Source organism: Rhamphochromis longiceps, linkage group LG14, assembly GCF_057381845.1.
Source record: "Rhamphochromis longiceps isolate RC_006_pf linkage group LG14, R_longiceps_female_GT1.1, whole genome shotgun sequence".
Taxonomy (NCBI): domain Eukaryota; kingdom Metazoa; phylum Chordata; class Actinopteri; order Cichliformes; family Cichlidae; genus Rhamphochromis; species Rhamphochromis longiceps.
This window is the reverse complement of record NC_140570.1, coordinates 27270287-27284457: the sequence shown is the minus strand read 5'-3', so window position 1 is coordinate 27284457 and position 14171 is coordinate 27270287. Positions and strand designations below refer to the sequence as shown.

The 14171-nt window shown below is 45.3% G+C and overlaps 2 protein-coding genes across 2 annotated transcripts; one reads left to right on the top strand and one right to left on the bottom strand.

Annotated features, from left to right (window-relative positions):
* The first annotated feature begins 1414 nt into the window (after positions 1–1414).
* Positions 1415–3136, top strand: LOC146654243 (uncharacterized). Its single transcript, XM_085380401.1, has 9 exons — positions 1415–1624; positions 1698–1733; positions 1811–1981; positions 2111–2146; positions 2181–2258; positions 2421–2483; positions 2567–2629; positions 2719–2814; positions 2911–3136. Exons 1-9 carry the CDS (start codon positions 1552–1554, stop codon positions 3012–3014), a joined length of 720 nt encoding a protein of 239 aa, XP_085236527.1. The 5' UTR covers positions 1415–1551; the 3' UTR covers positions 3015–3136.
* Positions 3137–9430: 6294 nt separating this feature from the next.
* On the bottom strand, positions 9431–10720 carry LOC146654242 (uncharacterized protein F54H12.2-like). The gene has a single exon (XM_085380956.1). It carries the CDS (start codon positions 10696–10698, stop codon positions 9457–9459), a length of 1242 nt encoding a protein of 413 aa, XP_085237082.1. The 5' UTR covers positions 10699–10720; the 3' UTR covers positions 9431–9456.
* Between the last annotated feature and the right edge of the window lie 3451 nt (positions 10721–14171).

Below are 14171 nucleotides of genomic sequence, written 5' to 3'. Positions count from 1 at the left end.
TTTCTTAAGCTGCACCGGCGTTTGTAATGGAAATAAAGAGTGACTTCCTGTAGAGATTTCAATAGTATTTTATTTTCCTATAATACAGACGCTGTAAAAAACCTTTAAGATACACCATAGCTTGTGATGAAAAGAAGAACTTTCTATCCGCTTGTAACCTACAGGCTGCCTATGTGTAAAAAAAAATTGAATAAATATCGCTTAGTGAATACTACTTTTCCTTTTGAGAGTCCTTTTTTACAAGAGACTGAAAAAACAAACCAGCGACAGGCGATCTTGTTTCACACACACACACACACACACACACACACACACACACACACACACACACACACACACACACACACACCTCTGTGGGAAAGAGTCAACCATGAGAGTTTTGTCAACAGCAATTGTCCATTTGGCAAAACAAATATCCGTCTCAAAGCCGTATTTTACCGTTGCAGAAAACAGACGGCGTTCGCAAGAAGGCACACACACACACACACACACACACACACACACACACACACACACACACACACACACACACACACACACGCAGGCCAAGGAGGAGTGAGACGGCAGATATCAGGTTTTTTTTTTTCTCAATGCTTATATCCTATAACACGCCCTCCAAAAAAATATTATTATTATTATTATTAAAACATCTATATGAGGTAGGTTTTACGCAACCTGCTCCTTGTCAGACCAAAGTAGAGAGTTTTTTCTTCAATACTTTAACAATAAGTTTTCTCAATATATAGAAAATGTTGATCCGCTGAGGAGTCAACATCCGATATTATCATTGCTTGTAACCCGGTTTCTTACATCTCCCCATAAAACTAGTCTTAGTGGAAAAAAAAGCTCATATTCGAATAAGTTTATTAAAGCACCCCCCTCTGTGGGAAAGAGTCAACCATGAGCCGAGTTTTGTCAACAGCAATTGTCCATTTGGTAAAACAAATATCCGTCTCAAAGTCGTATTTTACCGTTGCAGAAAACAGAAGGCACACACACACACACACACACACACACACACACACACACACACACACACACACACACCCACCCCGCGGGGCAAGGAGGAGTTTTTTTCTTCATTACTTTTTACAATAAGTTTTCTCAATAGATAGAAAATGATGACGCTGAGGAGTCAACATCCGATATTATCATTGCTTGTAACCCTGTTTCTTACATCTCCCCATAAAACTAGTCTTAGCGAGGAAAAAAAGCTAATATTCGAATAAGTTTATTCCCCTCTGTGGGAAAGAGTCAACCATGAGCCGAGTTTTGTCAACAGCAAGAACAAGGTCAGACAGCAATTGTCCATTTGGTAAAACAAATACCCGTCTCAAAGCCATATTTTACCGTTGCGGAATGGGGGAAAACAGACGGCGTTCGCAAGAAGCCAATCGAAAAAAAACAGCCCACTCTAACTACCGGTATTGTCAAGAGAAAGATGCGAAAAACAGATGCTTCGCTAGACTAGGATAAAATGAGAGAAGAAGCGGAAGGGGAGTCGCTATCTGTGACAGTTCTACCAATCGCGAGGAAGAATCCGTGAATATTATGTCAGCATTCCGTTCAAACAACGACGCCGATCAGAGGGCCATCTCGCCAGATCTGTTCATACCTCACCCCGGTAAGTTTTTTTTCTTTACGACTTTAAATTATATATCAACAGAGATGTCAATAATTTGATTACTTTCTTTTAGATTTCTACATCAATGATTTCACGCAAGTGGACTACGGTACGTTTAAATAAGTATATACCATTTTTTAAATAAGTTTAGATAGACTTGATTTAACCATGCTCTGATACTTACAGAAACAATCGATAATGCAGTGAGTAACAGCAGAAATCCGGCCGTTTTCCGCGGCGAATTAGAAGCCATATCCCCCGCAGAACCTCCGCCGCCGCCGCGTGGAAGAGAAGACGGCACTATTTTCGTCTCCGCATACCGGGAGAACCGCGGAGAAAAAAGTTTTAAAATCGAAGGTAAACAATATGATGCATTATCAGCCATTTTGTTGAATAACAGGATGTGACGGAGTAATCCGAGTGTGCTATACCGCCCCTCCCGACCCGGAGCAGATTTTTAAAAAGTTTTGCTTTATTTCTCGACAGAGGTAACCGAGAATATACAGACCCCGCCGCAGCGAAGAAGAAGAAGAAGAAGAAGAAGAAGAAGAAGAAGAAGAAGAAGAAGACGACGACGTTATTTTCGTCAACGCATACCGGGAGAACTGCAGGAAAATACCTTTTAAACCAAAAGGTAAACAATATGATGCAATATCCGTCATTTCGATAAATATCAGGATGTGGCGGAGTAATCAGAGTGTGCTATACCGCCCCTCCCGACTTGGAGTGGTATAAAGAGTGCTAGAAAGTTTTTTATTTATTAAATCTTTCTCTTTTTTGTTTTATTTCTCGGCAGCCGAGATTGCGGATATACCTATTCAAGCCCCCTCCGCTACAGACAATCGCGCGGAGGAGCGAGGTAAATAAAAAGTTTTTTCATTCTCGAAAAATAGGGAGGAGGAGGTTGTTTTCTTAAATCTCTTCTGTTTTATTTCTCGGCAGCCGAGATTGCGGATTTACCTAACCAATCCCCCGCCGCTACAGACAATCGGGCGGAGGAGCGAGGTAAATAAAACGTTTTTTTTCATTCTCAAAAAAAATAGGAAGGATGAGATTGTTTTCTTAAATCTCTTCTGTTTTATTTTCCCCGACAGAGACCGATACAGAAAATCAGACGGAAGAAAATCAGGTTGAGGAGGAACCGTCCAGATCGCCTCCTCTCAGGAGAGCTCCTCTCGGAAGACTGAGAGGTAATTGACGGGGGGATGAATCGAACCTATTAAACTTCTCTGCTCTATAAAAAATGTAAGGTTTAAAAAATACATTCTGTCCGTCTTTTCTTACAGCTCGACGGATGCTTCATAAGAAGAGAATCCTTGAAAAACTCGCTTTCATGTACGTCGCAACAGTTCGCACATATGCATCGATATACAGACACAAGGACCTGTAAAGTAAAAGCATGTAAAAGTCAGTGAATTAAGAAATAAAGAAAATCATGTCGGAAGAACACAGCATTCCTGAGGCTTTGTTGGAAGCCGTGGCAGAATTAAACAGAAACCATGAACATTTAGCCCCACCGTTAGAAAACAATATAGCCCCACCACCACCAAACGACCCACTACAACCTTTAGAAAACGCATTGCAGGTCCTCCTTCAAAACATTGAAAACGAACGGCTTGCCGGTCTACTGAACTTTGACCCTCTGCAGCCGATAGAAAATGCTCTTCAGCTCTACGACCGGCAGCAGGGGCAGGTGCAGCAGCAGGTGGAGCAGCATCATCAACAGCAGCCCAGGGAGGAGGAGGAGGAGGAGGACCGGCCTGCGGAGCATCAACAAGGAGGAGGAGGATCTCGGGTACAGAACGATGCGGTGACTCGCCGCGAACATTTTAATAATTTCGAAATAAGGCGAGTATTTAACATTCCCTCTCCGGATGAAGCGAGCGACCTCGCTCAATTTTACCTCAACGTCAGGGATAATTTTGTAGATCTAGCGGATAGGGTCAGACCGGAAGTTAGTCGTAACGACCGGGTTCAACTGGAGATCATCAGCGAGCACGCGCGAAATCACTCTGTTTTTAACGTCGATGACGAAAGCGCTGAAAACATTGTACCGGTTTTTGAGGACCTGCTAGCCAGGTTGATACAATCAAACGGAGCGATCGTCGCAGGCTCTCCCCTAGAAATTGTTGTGCAAGTAATTAGAAATCCTAGAGGCGGTGGCAGTAATGACCCGCGTAAAAAGATTCACAAAATGTTAGACGATGAAATTCTAGTCAAAAAGCGACGCTGTCTGTACGTGGTAAAAAACAAAAACGATAATCTGTGTTTTGCCATCAACCTGATTCACCTCACTCAACCTCATTTCACAGATAAACAGGCCCTGGAACGCGGCAGAGAGCTGCAGCGTTTAGCGGGGTTGAGCGATCGCACTCAGGTAACTCTCACAGACATAGGTAAATTCGAACAAATACTAAAACGTAAAATCGTCGTGTTTTACCGCCCGCCCGAGGACAGAACTCTTTCATTAATCGAAACAGACTACCCGAACACGCCTCACCCGCTGTACTTATTCTTATTCCACCATCACTATTACGGGATAAAAAATCTAAAAACATTTTTAGGAATTCAGTACATTTGCGACGAATGTCACCGCGGGTATTATAAAAGAGAAGAACACTTTTGCCAAAACCGCTGCAACCTCTGTTTTGACCCCGCATGCCCCTCTCACTTTCTGGACTCTGTAATCTGTACGGATTGTAACAGATCATGTCGCACACGTGCGTGTTATTTAAAGCACAAACAACCTAGAATTCACTCCGGTTCAGACCTCAGCGTTTGTCAACAATTGTATAAATGTCCGGACTGCAAGCACCTCTCCCGTCGCGGAATGCACAGGTGCACAGCCGCCAGATGTAAAATCTGTCGCGCGGAGCTTCCTCCCGACGACGATCAACACCTGTGTTACATCCAACCTTTGAAACATGAAAACTCTGATAACGCTTCCATAATCTTTTATGACTTTGAAACCTTCCCAGACAGGGAGGGGGCGCACGTCCCTTACCTAGTGTGCACAAAATCTCTAGAAGGAGAAGAGTGGCACGCTTACGGTGTAGACTGTGTTGAAAAGTTTCTCCAAAGATACAGAAGGAAAAAATATAGAGAGACCACGTTCGTTGCGCACAACGCGAAAGGGTTTGACAGCTATTTAATTCTAAGCCACCTGGTGGGGGGTGGGATGACGCCCTCTCTCATCATGCAAGGCAGTAAAATTATATGTTTCACAGAATCCGATTTCCTTCTCAAATTCATAGACTCGCTTTCTTTTCTCACCATGCGTCTCAGCGCTATGCCCAAAGCTTTAGGCTTCGAGGACAAATCCAAGGGATTTTTTCCTCACAAATTCAGCTCGCGGGACCGCTTAAAATACTCGGGTCCGTACCCTCCTCCTTCAGATTACGGGGTGGAGCGCATGTCACCAGCCGAAAGGGCAGAGTTTTTGCGATGGCACTGCGAGGCCTCCCGGGGAGTGTTTAACTTTGAAAAAGAATCCCTGTATTACTGCCGAAACGACGTTAATATTCTGAGAGAGGCGTGCGTAAAGTTCAGAGACGGGTTTATAGGCGAAACTAAAGTAGACCCTTTCAGCTGCGTCACTATAGCTTCAGCCTGCATGAAAGTGTTTCTCACCAATTTCCTACCCGAAAACAGTCTGGCCATCCCCTCGCCCGACAACTACGGGCGCAGGTTCAAAGCCTATTCGCACGCGTCCATTCAGTGGCTGGAGTGGGTAGCTCACTCTCAGAAAATTCCCGTTCAACACGCTCTCACAACCGGCGGAGAGAAAAAAATAGGCCCGTACTTTGTCGACGGATACGCGCTGATTAACGGGGAAAAGTGGGTGTGGGAATTTCTGGGATGCTTTTATCACGGCTGTCCAAAATGCTACAGGCCTGAGGAAATCTGCCCTTTGACCCGCGCTCCTTACGGGGACCTGCACGCCTCTGCCGAGGCGAGGCTCCGGGAGCTGAGAAACGTTTACAGAGTCCGCACGGTCACTCTGTGGGAGCACGAATGGAACGAGATGAAAAAATCGAACGAGGAGGTTATAAATTTTATGCGGAACTACGAAGTCCCGGAACCTCTGTCTCCTCGCTCGGGGCTTTACGGAGGCCGCACTTCGGCCTTGAGACTGCGTTACAGCGCCTCGCCAGGAGAAAATGTGTATTACGTAGACGTCACATCCCTGTACCCTTACGTCAACGCCAAGCGCACTTACCCTCTGCATCACCCCCAAATCATCAGAGAGAATTTTGCAGACCCTCGCAGTTATTTCGGGCTGATCAGAGCCACCGTTTACCCGCCGCGCGGGCTCTATTTCCCCGTTCTACCGTACAAAACCCCCGGAGGTAAATTAATATTCTCCCTCTGTCGCACCTGCGCCGAGACCAATCAACAAAGCGGTCCGTGCCTTCACGACGACGAGGCTAGAGCTCTCACCGGGGTCTGGGTCACCGTCGAGTTTAACAAAGCCTTAGAAATAGGTTACAGAGTGGTTAAAATCACAGAGGTCTGGCACTTTGATAGTAGCAGCAGCGATATTTTCGCCGGCTATATTAACACTTTTCTCAAAGGCAAACAGGAAGCCTCCGGTTATCCTCCGGAAGCTCGCGACGAGGATGAGAGGAACAAATACGTGGAAGAGTACCACAGGCATCAGGGCATACGTTTAGACCCGTCAAAAATAGAGGTGAATCCGGCCAAAAGACAAGTTTCGAAATTGTGTCTCAACAGTTTCTGGGGAAAGTTTGCTCAGAGAGCCAACATGACTCAGACCGCTCTGGTCAGAAAGCCGAGTCAGTTTTTTAACTACGTCTTTTCAGGACAGTACGTCTTTAAACACGTCTCTTTTTTAAAGACCAAAAAACAGGAAGTGGCTTTAATTCAGTGGAGCTATAACGAGCAGTGCGTGATACCTCCCGGCGCTACCAATAACGTTTTTATCGCCGCTTTCACTACAGCCTACGCCCGCCTAAAACTCTACGAGTATTTAGAAAAATTGCAGCGCAGCGTTCTGTACACCGACACCGACTCTCTGATCTACGTAGTGAAAGAGGGGGAGGAACCTTTAGAGCTGGGTAACTATCTAGGGGATCTCACGGACGAATTAGACGGGGACACCATCCAGGAATTTGTCTCCGCGGGTCCAAAGAGTTACGCCTACCGGACCAGAAACAAAAAGAAAATGGTGGTAAAAATGAAAGGAATAACGCAGACGAGAGAATGTTGCGAACGCGTCAATTTCGACAGTATGAGCGGGTTGGTGGAAAGTTACCTTTCTGGTATGAAAGAGGCGGAGCTCCAGACCCCTCAGAACGGAATTCAGAGGGATAAGAGAGGCTTTGTGCTCAAAAACAGAACATTTCAGAAAAAGTTTCGCGTGGTTTACGACAAGAGACGTCTCTTTCCAGACGGTACAACTCTGCCTTTCGGGTACTAGTGTTTTTGTTTTCTTCTAAAAAAGAATGGAGGAAACTGATTTTGATCACAGACTGAAAGTGCCTTTTTCCTGTCTAGTTGTGGGTCCTAGCGGGTGTGGGAAAACTCATTTTGTAAAGTGTGTTTTGGAAAACTGTGAACGCGTCATGGATACTGTGCCCGCGAATATTGTGTGGATTTATACTTCTTTTCAACCCATGTATGAGGAGCTTTCAAAGACCAATAAAAACATTAAATTTATCGAAGGGCTGCCTGATTCTTTTGAAGATTTCCGAGACGTTCTGGTGGTGCTGGATGACGTCATCTTTCAGGCCTCGGATCACCAGGAAGTGGTTAAAATTTTCACTCAATACCGCCACCATAAAAACGTCTCGGTTATGATGCTGACCCAGAACGTTTTCCATCAAGGTAAATACAGCCGCACCATCAGCTTAAACTCCAATTATATGGTGTTGTTTAAAAATCCCCAGAGACAAGCTGCAGATTGAGATTTTGGCCCGTCAGATTTTCCCTTCGCAAAAAACATTTTTCTCAGACAGTTTCAAAGACGCCACCGAGGAGCCCCACGGGTATTTAATCCTCGATCTCACTCCTTCGTGCCCAGAACGCTACAGAGTGCGCGCCGGTCTGCTTCCGGGGCAGTACCCCGTCATTTACCTGCCTAAACCCAAGTAGCCATGTCTCAGCGTATAAAAAGAAACGCAGTCTTACTGCAAGCTCTGTACCACGCGTCGCCGCAGAAACGCAAAGACATTCTCGCTCACAGCTCCCCGGATTTCCTCCAAGCGCTGTGCGAGATAGCTTTAAATCTTTTAAAGGGAAACATACCTCTTTCCGCTCCTCAATACCAAAAACTGAAACGCCAGAAAAAGATCATCAGGCTGCTGGCCGACAAGAAAACGAGTTTAAACCGTAAGCGTCAAGTTTTAAAGAAACAAACGGGCGGGTTTCTTTTCCCTCTGCTGTCCGCAGCCGTACCCATTCTGGGGAACCTGCTGGGAGGAATATTTCAAAAACGCTGAGATGTTTAAAAAAATGATTCTCGTTCCCTCTCACGAGTTGAAAAAACTGACCCGACCCACCGAGCCTACCGTCAGAGAAACTGCCAAAGACGATTTGGACGAAAAGATGAAAGCCATACTGGAGGATCCGCGGCTAAATTCGTATGAAAAAATCAAAAGATACGAGTCTCTGCTGCGGAGATATCTCACACTCTCTAAACAGGACCGGGACGAGGAGAGTAGGGTGACTTTCCACCTCCCGCCAGAGGAGGCGCAGCAGCAGGTGCAACAGCAGCAGGTGCAACAGCAGCAGGTGCATCAGCAGGTGCAGCAACAAGTGCAGCGGCCCAGAGAGGAGGATGATGAAATGATGGAAGAAGTATTAAAATCCTTACCCCCTCGAGATCGCAAAAACGCCCGCTACATTATGCAGAAATTACCTGAGGGTGGAGGAGGATGGACAAAGAGGGGTGAATTTGTTTACAAGGGGGATGCGGTGCGGGGTTCGCACATGATCGATCTATTTAAAAACCTCTCCCTCTCTTTTAAAAGTAAAAACCAAACGCGACCGAAAGGATGGAACGCGTTTTTAACTACTTTGGTCGAAACAAACATACCCTCATCCTCAATACATAACCGTAGAGCTCGCGACCAGTATGCGCGTCTTAAATCTGTGGAGGAGGAGGAGGAGGAGGGAGGACAGACACCTGCGCGAAGGGGGAGAAAACCTTCTCGGGTCAAAATAACGCTTTCCCCGACCTGGACCTCTATGTAAAAATCAATTGTTTTTTTGTTTACAAATGAAATAAAAAAAAAACGCTGCAACAAACTTTTTTTTGTTTACGTTTCTTTATTCGATACACACATCTTTAAACTTTTGTAAGGAGCACGCCACGTGATGACCTCTGCGAGAGCGAGCGGGGCAGCGTCCTTTCAGAAAGTCAGACACCATGTCATCATTTTTAAACACATCGTTATAGTACAGAGAAAGTATTTTACCGACGGATAACCCCTGAGCCTTGTGACATAGATAAAAAATGCAATGTTGCCCGCAAACGACAGACATAGGGTGCTGAAGTTGACGATCGTGATAGAGTATTTTGTCAGAGCGGTCTTCCAGAAACTCTGAGATGACCGAGGGATAGTGAGCAAAGTCGGGAGGGAATCCGTAAGAGTCAAAAAAAGTGGAGGAACCGTCCTTTTCCAGAGTCAGAGCCAGCCAGTGTTCTCCCCTCAAGTGCGAGGGGTGAGTGTTTACTATAAAGTAGACGGGGGGTTTAAAGTCGCGCCTCAAAAAGGCCAGCTGGTCCGAGGCCCAAACCCCGCAGAAAACGTCTCCCAAGGCGCGATGTAGAATGTGCTCCAGCTGAAGGTTATCCATGTGTGTATATTTTAGTAATAATCCACCAGCACCTGTCTTTTAGAGTCAATCTCCAGAATTGAGTCGTAGCAAGCATACACTATGAGAGTGGTGGTCTGAGGTAGAGGAACTCTGAATCTCATCTCCAGCCTCAAATTCCCGTTGGAGACGGGAGACAGGGCGTCAGCATCCTCGCTGGGTTCCAGATTAAAGGCAAAAAGGGCGTACCCTTCGTTAAATTCCCGGCGATCGATGCTCAGAGGTAAATCTTTGAGGTGTCTCCCCGTGGCGGAAAACATGTGATAAAACTCCCTGACCGAATTTCCGCGGTCAAACTGTGGCTGGAAAGCTTTGGCGGGCACCTGCCTGCCGTCCTGACACAACGCCAGATACTCCACATCGTTGTGTCTAAAGTTGAAAGGCGACAGATCCCTCCTCCCGGTGAAGGCGTCGTGATGAACCATGCCCAGGACCACGTATTTGGGCATGGCTCCCAGAAAGAGATTCTCCTGGTTGCAGATCCTGGAATTTTCAGGGATGGAGTAGGTTTTCACAGAAACGCGCGAAAGAGGATAGAGGGCGTTTCCTTTCATCAGGGCCGCGGCGTGCCCCAGCCTGACGGCCGGCGAGACAGTGACCTTTTTAACAAACAGAGAGGCCGAAGTTATTTTCAGAGCAAACTGCGAATCCCGAGTTCCCATCAGACTGAAGGCATCGCTGTTGCGTATCAATTTAATTCTCAAATCCACAGAGTTCAGCAGGAGCCTCTCGCAGAAGAAAATATCTGCGTGGAGGGGACCCAGCAGGTCCACTTCTCGCGACTCGGCCGTGAAAACGGCTCTCTGTTTTATCCCTCTGTTCGGCCCGTTGCTTATAACTATAGAATCCATGTCTCCGGCAGTGTCTTTGTAAAACAGACCGGCGCTGAATTGACTCTTTAGAGTGTCTTCTGAAAAGTTGAGCAGCGTCTCGATCATGGCCCTGTAAGGATGGGTGGCGCTGGACTGCGAAATCAATCGATCCCCCAGAATAACGTCGCACTGACTGAAAATTGTGTTGAGAGGATAATTGATGAGGGCTACCCCCGCGTCGGGTGGGATGTTGCTCCCGTCCCTTTCCGTAATTTTCACTCTCAGATGGAGCATGGTGTCGTTCAGATCGAGATACTTTTCCCCGTCTCCGGGGATGAAAAATTCAATGGGTGAGTTGTCGTTCAAAGCAGAGAGGGGCTGACATTCTTGATATTTTTTATCCTCTATGGATAGCTGGGTCATGGGAGCCGAAAATAGATCCAGTTCGGCAAGGGTGCATTCGGCAGATTTCTTGTGTAAGAGAGACATTTTTTATTTATTTATTTTCTTCTAAAATATGTCAGAGCTCCTCTGGGGCTTCCTTCTCTTCCCGCTGCCAGCCTTGACTGATTTACTTTTTACTCCGACGCTTTTATTTTTAATCCGCTCGCCCGGAGGGCGTTTCCTCTTCCTGCGGGAGAGGACCATCATACCCCCCGCCCCCTCCTGGCGAGGCTCTGTCAGCTTACCCATCACTCTTTTCACAGCGTCTGTAGCGATATTGGTTGCGGCCGTTTTCAGGTGAGGTTTAGCTACGGCGAACCCGGATTTGAAGAGAGGAGACACGAAACGAAACAGTCTGGAGAAGATGGATCCTATCCCTCTGCCGTACATCACGGGCGCTCCGTAAAAACCCGGAAGGGAACCTCCCACCTGCCCCTCATAATACCTCACAAAACGGTGGGGGTCCTGCGGAAGACGCGCAGCCATTGTCAAGCCGGTTTAAAGTGCAGCTTGACTATCGTTTTCCCGTAAACAAAATCCACGAATCTGTCGCGGTCCGTTTTAATTTCTACGCGTATGGTTTTAATGTATTTTTTAGAAACGCGTAAGTAATGGACCGTATTATGTCTGATGCTGATCACGTCTCCGTAATCGCCTTTCACGTTAAGGACGCTGAGCAACGGTGAGTAACTGTCACCGACCGGCTGGTACTGAACGATGTCGGTGTAGAGAAACAGGTTATATACGCCCGCGTTCATATCGCACGGATACGGAGTAGAGCGCTTTGACAGAGTCCACCACTCGTTCGTTTTCAATCCCAGCATGTAAGCCAGAGGAGGGAAGACCTTTATTTTATGGCTCCCGACTCCTTTGATATCCAGACGTTTGGTGACGTTGTTGAATGAAGCCTCGAAGGACGGGTCGTACTTTTGGATCGCTGGCACCAGGTGATCCAATAGATCTTTAACGCGTCCGTAATGACCTCCCCTGCCGAATTTTAAAATCACCAGGGGCTGATCTTCCTCCGTCGTCCGCATCAGCTCCAAGTAGGAGGCGTCCGGCGGTAGATTGTACCATGTGCGCGGATAAATGAATTCGCATAAGCCCACGCTCCATTCTCCGGTCAGCTCGAGGGGTTTGGCCAGATCCACCGTGTAGCAGCCGCTGGCGTTATCTTTAAATAAGCCCTTGCTGGCGTTGGAAGGCAGGGTCACGTAAAACCCTTCGGACTGCATGATGAATTTTAAAAAATGAGCCGAATGATGCGAGGGGTCTCTTTTTTTATACTCCTACCACTTCCGAGGCTTTCACCCAGCTGTTGAATTTATCCGGCCAGTTTTTCCACTTGACAAAAACCTGTTTTTCCCCTCTGACTGTGCGCCGCTTTAAAATCTTCTCCACATGAAACGCTTTGTCCTCGGTCAGTTTCACTTTCTGCAGCTCGGGCTCATAAAACGACCCATCAATGGGGTCCCCGTCATAATCTTGTAATTTATACACCGGTGGCGATCGGTGAAGGACCCTGATCACAGTAAAGATTTCGTCCGTGAAACTCTGTTCGTATTTTTTATCAAATACTCCTCTCAATTTGGATATCCTCACCAGATCCGCCTTCTTAAATTTCAACTTTATTTTAGGACGGGCGGGTGTGTTTCCATACAAGTTGCGAAACACCTGATCCGCGTTCTCGGGGCGCACCTCGGCAGGTGCCATTTTAATGCTGCTGTGATAACTGCGGTTATATCCTTCTAACAGGTCGGGCAACACCTCCAGATAGCGTCTGGTATTGTGCGCGGTGAAATATCTCCACATCCTCGTTTTCAGAGTGCGGTTAAATCTCTCCACCACCGAGGCCTTTAGGTCGCTGGCGGTAGCAAAATGGGAGATGCTGTGATTTTTCATCAGAGCTTGAAAACTCTTGTTGAAAAACTCTTTTCCCGCATCGGTCTGTAAATTTTCCGGTATTTCGCTCTCTCTCAACACAGATTCGAAAGCTTCAGTCACTTCAGAACCCGTCTTCTTTTTCAGGGGGCGGGCGTAAGCCTTTTTTGAAAATACGTCTATGACGGTTAATAAATAATTGAATCCGTCGTTGTATTCAGACAGCTGTCTCATGTCGCACAGGTCGGCCTGAAGCTGCTTCAGGGGTTTGGTCACAAACACTCTATTTCTCTTAAATCTTACTCGCGCCGGCTTGTGCAGAGTATAGGCGTCCTGCTCGGATAAAAAATTCTGCACCTTGCGGATATCAACTTTTTTACCAGTTTCATCTTCTAAAGCGCGTCGAAGTCTATTTACTCCTCCGAAACTACCTGGGTGATGCGGGTCATAATACACTTTTTTCATCTCACTTTTCTCGGCCATCTCGTCTTCTGATAAAAAGCTCGTCTGCGTTATAACGTCGCAGGAGTCGGCTTTTATTATTTTATTCAAAAACCAGAGATGAATGTTTTTTTTATTTATTTATTTTTTATTTTTTTGAAACCAGAGGGCTTAATGTGTAGAAAACAGGAATACAATATTCAAAAAACCAGAGATGAATGCTTTTTAAATATTTTTTTATTCAAAACCAGAGTGTTTAAACATGCAAAAAAAACAGGAATACATTTTTATTCAAAAACCCTGAGATAAAACACAGTTATAGAATACAAGTAAGTTACAAAAAAACAGGAATACACTTTTATTCAAAACCAGAAGGTTTAACATGCGAAAAAAAACAGGAATACATTTTTATTCAAAACCCTGAGATAAAACACACTTATAGAGTCAAACGGTTACAAAAACTCTTTTTTTTTTAAAAAAAACATGAGGTAAACATGATAAAAGGTTACAAACAGGATATTTTTTTTTTAAAGCATACACGATTAAAAAACGAGGTAGTTTTTTTTTTTTTTAAAAAAGAAACAGAATACATGATTAAAATAAAGCAGAATTAAAAAACGAGGTAGTTTTTTTAAAAAGAAACAGAATACACTTTTATTCAAAACCCTGAGATAAAACACAGTTATAGAGTCAAACGGTTACAAAAACTATTTTTTTTTTTTTTTTTTTTAAAAAACATGAGGTAAACATGTTAAAAGGTTACAAACAAACAGGATACTTTTTTTTTTAAAGCATACACGATTAAAAAATGAGGTAGGATTTTAAAAAAACAGAATACACGATTAAAAACGAGGTAGTTTTTTTTTTTTTTTTTTTTTTTTTAAAAAGAAACAGAATACATGGTTTAAAAAACAACGTTAACTATAGGAAGCATGCAGGATAAGAATCAGCAACCTTTGTAAAACTCCGTAACCAAACGGAGTTCCCCGATTTTAACCACATCTTGCCCCACCAAATTGTCATAAGCGTCTGTGATGGCGTCAAAGACTTTCCTCACCGATTTCAGCTCATGAAGCAAGGTCTCCGCAACCATCCCTACTTTAACATCCTCAGTCTTGATGTTGCGAGCA

Coding starts and splice junctions, on each gene's coding strand:
- LOC146654243 (XM_085380401.1), top strand. CDS start 1,552: ATGTCAGCATTCCGTTCAAACAACGACGCCGATCAGAGGGCCATCTCG. Junction 1,734..1,810: donor TTTCACGCAAGTGGACTACG/GTACGTTTAAAT, acceptor TGATACTTACAG/AAACAATCGATAATGCAGTG. Junction 2,484..2,566: donor CAATCGCGCGGAGGAGCGAG/GTAAATAAAAAG, acceptor ATTTCTCGGCAG/CCGAGATTGCGGATTTACCT.
- LOC146654242 (XM_085380956.1), bottom strand. CDS start 10,698: ATGACCCAGCTATCCATAGAGGATAAAAAATATCAAGAATGTCAGCCC.